The sequence below is a fragment of the Agelaius tricolor genome, unplaced genomic scaffold, assembly GCF_023055355.1.
Source record: "Agelaius tricolor isolate 1412-34295 unplaced genomic scaffold, bAgeTri1.0.p SCAF_4, whole genome shotgun sequence".
NCBI lineage: Eukaryota > Metazoa > Chordata > Aves > Passeriformes > Icteridae > Agelaius > Agelaius tricolor.
In genome coordinates, this window is record NW_027269264.1 from 26354826 (window position 1) to 26366135 (window position 11310).

The following is an 11310-nucleotide window of genomic DNA, read 5'->3' on the forward strand; positions in this document are numbered from 1 at the left end:
ATATATTAAAGAGTTCACCATAACCTCAATGCTTCTGAGCACGCACAACTGTTGTGAAGGCGTAATTCTGTTCACGCCATAAGGACCATTTCATTAAACACCTCAACAGGTGTGTACTGAATCATTGCACCTTTCAAAAGTCCCAAGCCTGACAGATTGGGTTTTTTTAATTATTTGGTAGCAAAAATTGCCAACAAATATCAGTTTCATATTTAACCTGAGTATTTGCCCACACAATCAAATATCCTGCCTTCCTAAATGCTATCACTGCATTAACATTTTTTATGCATTCCATGGTGATGATAAATTGTTTTCTGACTCTAACTGTGGATTAAGTATGCAAAAGGCATGTTTGCCACTGCCAACAAACCAATAATTCTCACTAACATCTTCAGAGTTACAACATTTATAAAGTTGCAAAGTGGAGTAAACAAACCATCTGTTTGGCTTTACCATATATGTCATGCTCTCTTATTAGCATATTACAATTCATTTAGTAAACAAATTTGGTGATTTTGTTCATGTCAAAGTTAGAGGGAGCTTGAAGATGATTAACATTCCTGGGACAGGCACATTAATACATTGCTTCCTCTGCAAAGTTAAATGGCTTCTCAGGAGAATCACCCCTTGTTGACAAGATGAGACTGTCAATTTTGTTTGCCTGCCACATTAGGGGCCGTAAGGGGATGGGAAGCTCTGAGAAAGAGGAGCAGTGTAGGCAGCATAATTCACTGTGAATTGAAAAAAGAAGTCTAATTCTGATAAATGGTCGACCCCAATACATCCTACCTGTTATTACAACAGACGTGCCGTATCTGTGCAGTAAATTAGTTAAACCCCTAAAGAGTTTGATAGGAGCTTATCTTCAAGTGAATAATTTGAGTGTAGAGGGAGCTGTCTTCGTGACCAGTGTGAGTGATTTGTTTCATATTGAAAGGGATTGAAATGACTGGGCTCCACATCTTTAATTTGCAAGAACTTACTTGTCCTTTATTTCCTGTATTTAATAAGCACTGGGGTTTTTTACTTTTTTTAATAGGTGCTGAACTGTATTTTACCTTTTGAATTTTCTTCCTATGAAAGGTTAATATTTTTCAGATTCTATGCAATTTTAGGCCTTAAGAGCTGATGCTATTACCTTGTTCATGTAGAAATGCCGTGGTTTTATCAGGTAGTGTAGTATTTTTGCTTTGACTCTTTCTGAAGTGTAGCCTCTATACCTACTTTTCCCCTAACACTCAGAGGCAAATTAAATATGATCAAATACATGGAAGCACTAATGTACAGACTTAAATTTTGTCCCTGTTCAGATAAATGTGAATTTTATAATTTAGGTCAGATCAGGATCTCAAACTGTTACAATCTTTGCTTAGATTTATGGATTTTTTTTCTTTTTAATTAAAAGAATGCAAAATAAAACAAATCCTGTATCAAAGACTGCTGATAGAGTGCCAAAATTAGAACAGTAAGTGAGACAATAATTTCTTTAACATTTTCTGTTACTAATTAAATTCCAGGAACTGTTTTATTGTTGGTTCTCGTAAACAAATGGGAGAAATGATTGCTGCTTCTTTCTTGAAGAAATATCAGAATTGAGGCCATTTCTTTCTCATAAATATGTACACTGTTATATTTAGCCAGAGTCTTACTTTCTGGTTCTTTGATTTTAGCTGCATGAAACTCAGCACTTTCAGTCTGCCGAGATTCTGAGAAAGCATAAAATTCTGGGTTTCCATAAAATTCCAGTTTTCCATAGTGTTCACCTATTCTGGGCCTTTCTATGAGTTTCAGGCTTAAACAAGCAGGAAAGGTACATGAAATTGAGGTAAGAACATGTTACTAAATTGTGTTCACAACTAAAATCATGTGAAAATTTAAAACAAAACCAAAAGTCTTAATTCTCTTTGCCTTTGAGGTGAAGAGAAACAAAGAAAACTTTCCTTTTACACTTCATTATAGGTAAAAATGTAGGCTGAATACTGAGCTGAAGAAAAAAATCTCACAGGAGGGGTAATGAAAATTTCATTGTTTATATTTTAAACCAGATTGATAGAGCTTAGTTGTAGACTAAGTATAGCAGGAGGATAGCTTTTATGGGGCCTGTACAACCAGAGCAGTAACTTCCATATCTAGCTTTAATAAGAGGTTCATCAGTTTGTACTTAAATCACCAGCCAATTGTGTTCTGGCCTTTGATTTTCTAACAATATCTTCTCAAACTGCTGAAGATTTTGCGTTTTCGGGTTTTATAACCCAATAGTAACTTCTGTCTTCTTTAAAAAAAACAAATCTACTATCACTTGGAAAAAACATAGTTAGACAAAAAATAATTTTATGCTTTCTTTACATGCATTAAGTCTCAAAATATAATTTTATAGTGTTACTTAATGCTGGGATCACTTATTGATCTTGAAACAAAGCCGAAGACTGATGGCCTCCTGCTGTCATGTTCTGTTTGTGATTTCTTTGCAGTGTTAGAATGGTAGGGCTAGGTGGTATTAATTTATCAAATCATGTGTTTGCCAGAAAAGTCACATTCAGAATATCTGAAATGTACGTAATTGGGATGGTGGCTTTCTTGGAAATATAGGAAGAATGGTTGTGGCTGGATACAATTAGAAATGTGGAGATAGTTTCAGAATTTTAATGAACAATACAGCTTACTTCGATGATTGACTGAGATCTTTATCAGGGAGCTTTGTCATTTACAGTCAGACAAGAAGTAGTAGCTAGAACATTTAACTGGGACATCAGTTGGCTTGGCTTTTCTGTCTCACTGCATCAAGCAGTGGAAAATGGATTTACACAGTCCCTAACAAATGTGCATCTCTTTCATTCTCACTCCTTTTTTCTCCCTCATCCCATAATATTTAAGTATAATCATACTTTCCTCATGCTAAAATAATTAATAAAATAATACTATATGCTTAATTTTCAACAGCCTGTCCTGTTCTGAGCTGTGAACATATTCAACCTAATTTTTCATGCAGTTGGTTTTGTGCCCTCTATAATGCTCACATCTAAAAAAAACATCTCTCTTAATCAGAATTCTTTCTCTCTGCTCTGTGCATCAGAGATGAGGTTTGCCGTGGTGCAGATAGGACTGCAGCTATGGGCGCATCCAAATTTGGCCTTGAGTCATCCATAGAACTCATGCCAATTTCTATACCAGGACAAATTCTACTCTGATAAATTCCTTCTCACTCACTTCAAAATGACATTAAAAGACTGACTAAATAAAAAAACTAAACTAAATTGGCCATTACATTTTTTTTTCCAACAAATGGACAGTAAATTTACAAAATCAGATTCCTTGACAAGTGTAGAAGGAAACTGCTAAAAAGATCCCAGTCAGGATTTTTATCTGTGTAAATAGAATGTACGTTTAATTGACCATATTTCCTAGGTTTATAATCCCCTTCCTTCAGTTGGTGCATAGTGCATCTGTCAGTAAGAAATTTGCAAGTAGTAGGTGGGGTGTAACCAACAATGAATTCTGTTAAAGAAAGAATACTTCCATGAACTGTGCAAGAGAAGGAAAATAGTACCACAAGTGGGATCATGCCCAGAATCAGGGAGCTTCTGTAACTGTTGTAGGATTCTGCATTGCACTGCTGCTGATATTCCTGTCTGAAAAGGCAGCGGTGAACTCAGAGGTTGACATTTCACCACAACCGCACATCTTATGTGTATGATCATTATCATTATCATTATCATCCTCATGGCAGAACTGCTCCATTCTTATGGCCAAATTCAGTCTAGTGAGAGCTTTGCACACACTTTTGCCTTCCATCTAAGTCATTAATTAACAGTAACTTGGAAAGTGTGGTATTTATGTCAAAAAATCAGATATTCTGGGTCCTAGAATTTGCTCAAACTTCCTTGCCACAACAAGCTACATTTCAAAGCATCTTGGAAAAAATACCCTCTTCATTTTTATGGGTATCTGACATGTAGTACAGACCTCAGCAGGTATTCGGAAATTCTTTGCCCCAGACAGTATTTTCAGAACCAACCCTCTTCACCATCCCTTGTTCCCTAGGAACTGATGGGTATAGTAACTGAAGCAGAGTGAGATATGCCTTTAGTTAAACTCATTTGATGGCATATTTCTGTCTGGAAGACTTCAATCACCAGTTCTCTCTACACAACATTTCCACTGTGAGGATCAAATGCCATTCTGGTAGTTGATGCACAAATGAACAATCTGGGAAGTCCAGAGGCTTTCAAAGGATTTAATTAGGTCAAATATTTTGTTTCATACACATATATTTATTTCTCCCAATCATTTATGTTCTTTAAGTTCTTTTCCCTGCAGATACAGCAGCAGTTGAAGTGTTGCAAATGACACCAGAGATGGCCCTAAATTAGCTAGCTGAGGTATGAGAAGTAATGAAGCCATGGCAAGATGAAGCTCAGCAGGTTTTGGCACATTTTGCTTCAAGATTTTCTGTCTGTTTGATGGCAGTATTCATGTATTGGCACAAATCACTCTGCCTAAGCTGTGCCTCGACTTACTTTGGGACCACTGTTTACACATACCGGGGAGCAGAGGAGAAGGACGTAAGGAACTGTGTAAATCACATCAGGGAACAGAATAGCTGAAGCAAGAAACTTTAGGTGTCATGGGGAGGAGCGGATGAAGAATATGACAGGTGGTTAGCATTGGCTGAGGGCTCATAGGGGTCTCCTAGGGTTTGGGAGTGACAAAGCAGAGGAGAAGGGGTTGGATTAGGATGGAAAATGTCTGTTTGGTATGCAAAAGGGGGTCTGAGACTTTGGGGTTTTTAACAAGATCTCAAAACTTCAGTATCTAAATAAATGAATTTTTTTCACAACTTATACCTCCTTCTCCACTAGAATATTTTCACATATGATATTTAGGGACAGTATTAAGCACAAGTGAAATAGATTAAGAAATGAATGTAAAAGAATCAATTCTTTTGAACTGTGGTTGCATAATGGAAATCGACTGCTATGAATGAACCTATGTTCAGAAGTTATGAACAGCAGAGCTAATGCACTGCCATGAGTTCATCTTTATTATTGCATTACACCTGAATCAATTGATAAAGTAGCTTCTTTTTAAGGCTAGGAATGGCACTTAATTGAATAAAAGTCAATGTAATTATATTAGGAGAATCCAACAGTACTGCTGACAGCGGAAAAGGGACACTACTGAGCAGGGTGCCAGAACTGGTCCACACATTTCTGCACATCGTTTGCCTGACAGATATTATGTGCTGGTACATACTTTAACTAGATTACTGATTGTTACTGCTGTAAGTGAGAATTTAATAAGGGAGGCATCTCTTCTTATCAGAGCATCAGCAGAGTTTGTATCCTTCCACTGGTCTCTCTCAGAATGGCCTTTATCTATCTGGGGCTTGGTGCCCCTCTTTAACATGGCACTTTATTCTCATCTCTTCATTTAGTGAATGCTGAAGTTTTTTTCACTGCATGCCTGACTGTTGTTTTTCTCAGCAGAAAACCAAGGAAATAGAAGGCACAAATGCATGGAAGCAACAATTACAGTTATCCTAACTAGCTTGTATGCTGAAACAAATTCCCATAACACAGGAGTGAAGAGGGGAGAGAAGGGGAGAAATTATAAGTACACACATGAGTACTTTATGAGTAGTTTTCAGTTAGCCTTATGATGATAAGCACAAATGTGCTTTTACAGTCATTTAATAACTCAGGTCAGTGTGGACAGGCCTTCACAGTACGCGTTTCCTGTACTGCACTTAGCAACTTTACACAGAGCTATATTCCATCTGAAACCAGAAAGGCAAGGGACCATCAGGACCACTGTTTATCATTCATGTATGTGCACTGCATGCATCTGTTCAGAACTCATTTGTGGATAATAATCGGTATGGTGTGAATATACTTTGATTAATTTGCTTTATGTTTTCTGTATTGTGTGATTGAGTCAGTATCCATCAGGACAACAGTATAAATGATATTACAGCTGACAAAAACCAGGTTCACAATCAAGACTTTTTTTTAAGTCTGTGTTTTATTGGTTTCAGATTTTTTTTTAACCAGATATGTCTGGATTGGAATGTGAATTTGTTCTCTCTCTCTCTCTCTCTCTCTCTCTCTCTCTATGTCTCCTCCCCCTCCCCTTTCTTTCTCTTTTCTCCGCTCCTCTCTCTCTTTTGTGATCTCAATTTAGCAAAAGATTAGAAAGCTGATCTTATCACAAGGTAAGCTCAGCCTTCCTAAGTGCAGTGTGGGGATATGCATAATTACACTTCTATGCCTCAAAAAAGCAATGGTGCTATATTTGCTTGTGTGAAAAGAGTATTTCCCATGTGGGACAAAACCAAGAAATACTCTCCACTTTTTTTCCGCCCTTGCCCATACCTCTCAACTGTCTCTCATTAGGAGAGAAATCCTCTGTTCTAGATCACCCCCTTACTGGAATAATTGCAAGTACACACAATTCAATTAAACTACATTTTAGTATCAGTTTTATGTCAGAGAACAGTTACTTGCATTTGCAGATGAATGGGACAGATTAGTTCTATTGCTGTTTGTTTATTCCCTTAAGTTATGTGCAACAGATAAATTAATCACAAAGTGTCAGAAAATTACAGAGATTTACTCCACATCAATTTAATCTTCCTACATTTGCATTTGTTTTATTTATTTGCATTGTATTGCTGTACCATGTTTGGGACTTTAGTTGGTTGAGAGGTATGTTTTAAAGGGTTTCTTAAAATAAAAGCTTCCAATAAGGACATATTGCTAATAGCTATTGTTCCTCTTCTCCCTTTTTTGTTAATGAAGGACCTGAATGTCTGTAAAATATTTGATCATTGTTATGTCTTCCCTTGCCAATTTTGTACCTAGTGCTTTTTGCAAATTAAGCTATTCCTATGTTAAAATTCTCTCTTTCTCTCTCTCTTTCCCCACCCTCCTCCCGCTCCCCACCCCCCTTCTTCTTTTCCCTCCTACATTTGGGCTCTGATCTGCAATTTATAATGGGCAGACAGACTGGTGAGTCTGCATGTTGTAAATTGCGGGTTTGGGTCCTTAGCTTGCAAAGAATGTTATGCAGTAGAACTTCGCTAATTCTTTTTTTGCTGACTCGAAATTCAAGTCACCCTCCAAAGAAAGTGAATAAATATTTGTCATTTCCTTAGCAATACTGCACATTCTGAAAACTGAACCCTAAAGTTTTCTATTACTGAAAACTTTACACTGATTTCGTATACTTAAGCACTTCAGCAAAATGAGCATGTTCTGTGTTCAGAGGTCTTTGGTGTCTGTCATGTTTGTTGGTTGCATCATTAATTCAGAAAATGCAGATTTTCAAAGAGGGTTTCCTGACACTACTGCAAATCAGTGAGGTTCTACTGCAGTGGATGAATAAAGCCTATGCCAAAAGTGGAGAGTAGAATGCAGTTTCAAATAACAGGTTATTTTGCACATTTACTAACCCAAAGGCTTACATTGTTTGCAAACGTAGAGCTGTATTTCTTGAGAGCAAAGGCCCAGATCCTGTAAAACACTTTAGAGTCTTTTAATTTGCAGCTCTTGGGATCTGATTTAAAATCTACCTCCATCAGTGACAGTTTTCCATTGTCTTGAATATCTGCAGTAACTTCAGCAAATACCTAAACCAAACCATGCTTAAGTTTTTTGATTAATTTGAGGCAAAATTCTCACTGCCAATAATAGGGATTTTTGCTGGACATTACACTGCTTGAGTCAATCAGCACTGCATGCAGACAGTGCAGGGAAAAGGAAAGGAGGAGTGGCAGTGACAACTTAGAAGGATGAAACCACTAACTTTGATTAAGATTTTCAGAAACTTACATGAAGATTTCAAAGACTTGTTCTCTTAAACCCCTCAAGTCTTCTTCATCTTGATTTGGCCTGATTCTGGATCCCTTTATACAAGAATTAAATTACCAGAATCAGGACCTCTGACAATGCCTTATTTGGTTACCTTTATTTTACTTTGCTCAGGTATTTCACTTACAGAGTTATGTGAGTACATATATATATCTATATATCTATATCTATATATATATATATATATAAACATCTTTTTATGTATGTATGTATGTATGAATAAGTATATAAAGACATGGCTAGACACACATTCCATATATTAATATTTTTGCCTCTTGAAGAGAAAGAAAGTCAGCAGGGATTCAGGAATCAAGAAGATCATTTTGTACTTTCTGCTAGTACAATTTATTGTTTTTTAAATTTCAAATAAAAGGCCTGTAGCTGCTGTTGTAGTCTAATGTTGAGGAGCAGCAGCTAACAAGAAAAACAATAAGGGGGGGAATTTGCTTGTTTTGTTTAGTTTTTATGTTGCAATTTGCCCACTTATAGAAAGACTGAAATTTCCAAGCAACATGGATAGAGGATATTTTTATGAGAAATTATCAGTAAATCATAATTTGGATTTGGTGCTTGTTGACTGTATGTTTAATCAAAAATACTGTACATTTTTCCTTTTCTCCCCTCCCTCTTCCTTTCCCAGACACAGTGCTAACATAAACCTGCACCGTAAACTGTTGACCAAAGAACTGGATGACATGGGCTTGGACACTTCACAGCCTTCTCTTAGTAAGGACCTCCGTGATGAATTTTTGGTGAAGATATATGGCGCCCAGCATCAGATGGGGCTTGACATAAGGGAAGACACCTCCTCACCTGCTGGCACTGAGGATTCCCATATGAATGGGTACAGCAGGGGCATGGCAGAAGACTATATGGTACTAGACCTGAGCACCACCTCCAGCATCCAGTCCAGCAGCAGTATCCATTCCTCAAGAGAATCTGATGCAGGAAGCGATGAGGGTATTCTCCTGGACGACGTCGATGGGGCAAGTGACAGCGGGGAATCTGCCCACAAAGCAGATGCCCCTGCCTTAGCTGTAGGTATGGGCACCGATGTCCCAGGATCCCTCATGTTCAACAGTGTTTCGGTGAGCAACGGTGGGATAATGTGTAACATTTGCCACAAAATGTACAGCAACAAGGGAACCCTCAGAGTGCACTACAAAACAGTGCACTTGCGAGAAATGCACAAGTGCAAAGTCCCTGGGTGCAACATGATGTTCTCCTCTGTCCGTAGCCGAAACCGGCACAGCCAGAACCCCAATCTGCATAAAAACATTCCTTTCACTTCAGTAGATTAGGTCAAGAGGTCAAGGATGGACACAGCATAATGCCAGCTCTCAGAGAGGGCCCACTACATCTGAACTGCCATATACAGTCTCCCTTTATATATATATATATATATATATATATATATATATATATATATATATGTATATATATACACACACTCATAAATATACATATATATATAATCTTTTCTTTTTTAGCAAAAGAAAAAAACACCAGGTGCTTTTTCCCCTTTCTTGGTTGTTGGGGTTTTTTTCTTTTTTTTTTTAATAGAAATAAAAACATAGGACCTTTAATTTGGGGGAAGAGATTCTTCATAAAAAAATAAACAAAATAAAACAAACAAACAAAAAAACAAATAGAAAAACTGCGGTTGTCCCTAGTTCTGTTAGAATGTTTTTGGTCATCTCCAAAGAACCAGTTTGTTCTTCCCATAACTTTTGCCTGAGAAAAAAAAGAACAAAAAAGAACAAAAAAAACCAAACCCAAAACAAAACAAAACAAAAAAATGAACAAAAAAACACACAAAAAATCCCCCCAAAAACACAAAAAAATTGCAAACAAACAAAAAGAGAAAGAAAAAACAATCTACTTAGTTGTCTTTGTGTCTTCTAAGCATTGGGGATAACGTTCTACTAAGCATGGCTGTTACACTTGTATATATATATTGAGCCTTGACAGGCCTATGATGTAAAACAATTGTATTGATGGTGGTTTAACTCTAATTTTTTTGCTTAATTTTTACAGTTACCTTCAGCTGTTAGATAAGCAGGAAAAATAGTTTGCTGCCTAGTTTTACTCATTTATGTTAGCTTTAATGCACATTTTTAAAAGAACCACGGTCTTGTTTTAACTACCTGCTAGATATAAGTAATACAGAGGTGCTGGCATGCTTTACAGTACCTGATTTGATACAGTTTTTTTGTCTTGTACTATTACATAAATCCAGTCATGCACTTTTTCGTACACTACAAGGGGATGTGTAATAATATCCATGCTTTTTTTTTCTTAAACTATTGCCATATTTTCAGTAAGTGTCTTTAAAAAAATACACTTAGATAAAAGTGATCTGGTCAGTATGAGGGCATGAATGCCAAACAAAGAGTATTAGTGTTTAGTGTTAATACAAAAGTGCCAACTTTGCACACATTTTGAAAAAAGAAAATGTAGTTGTTCACCATAACCACAGTTGTAGTTTTTGGACTACACAAGAAAAATACTGGGGAGGGAACAGAGGTAAAGTGAAATACAGAATTCTTGGTGCTTTTTGCAAGTGCCAATTATTACTAGAAATAATAGTGCATCCTTATTCCTTATATACTACATTGCATAAAAATTAAAAAAAAAAAAAACCCAGAATTTTGTCATGTGAACCAGTAGAAATTTTGTTTTGTCAAACATGCATAATATTTGGGGATACAAATGCTGATACTACTTGTCACAGAACAAAGATGAATATAATTTTGTGTGCTTCTTATTATAGCCTGGATTTTTGTGGTGTTTAAAAAAAAAAACAAAATGAACAGGGAAATAATGTTAACTATGTTGTTCTGTAAAGTTGTCTTTTTTGCAATGGAAAGTGCTGTAGTATGATTAAGGCATGTTTTATAGAAACAATCGAAACAAATTAATGACAGAAGCACTTAGTAGCTCTGAAAATATATGCTGGACTTTTTATTGGGTAACTTTCCCTTTGGATAAAATTAGAAGACAGAGAAAAAGGATGTCTAGTTGTGTTAATGTTTTGTGTTTCACTCGCATGATTTGTCAGAAAATAACAAAAGTCCAAGAAATATAGTGAGCAAGAGAGTGAGCCCAACCAGGAGACAGAGAAGGAGCAAGCAGTTATGAAAGGCAGAGAGTAAGGAGGCTGCCCTCTGAATTTTTTTGCTTCCTGTGTTTACACATGTTGCTTGAGCTGGTAAACCACACTGGCAGCCTTAGTCACCACAACATACTGACAGAGGGATGGTATTTACTTAAGCTCAATCTACAGCCAAAGCCATTAGGATGTGTGTTGTAGACTCTTTTCTTTACAAAACGAATAATAACAAAATCAAAAACAAGCAAACAAAGAAACCCCTAAGGGATATTTCAGCATACAATAAAATATTCCTTCAGTGAGAATGTGTTCCTTTTCTGTATTTACTGA

General features: G+C 36.6%; 1 protein-coding gene across 2 annotated transcripts in view; it reads left to right on the plus strand.

The window, feature by feature from the left end:
• Positions 1–9169, plus strand: part of BNC2 (basonuclin zinc finger protein 2) — a 230037-nt gene extending 220868 nt beyond the window's left edge. For both annotated transcript variants that reach the window (XM_071424952.1, XM_071424954.1), the window contains one exon: positions 8509–9169. In XM_071424952.1, the coding sequence (XP_071281053.1) occupies positions 8509–9169 (661 nt within the window). The remainder of the gene's footprint in view (positions 1–8508) is intronic.
• The last annotated feature ends 2141 nt before the right edge of the window (positions 9170–11310 follow it).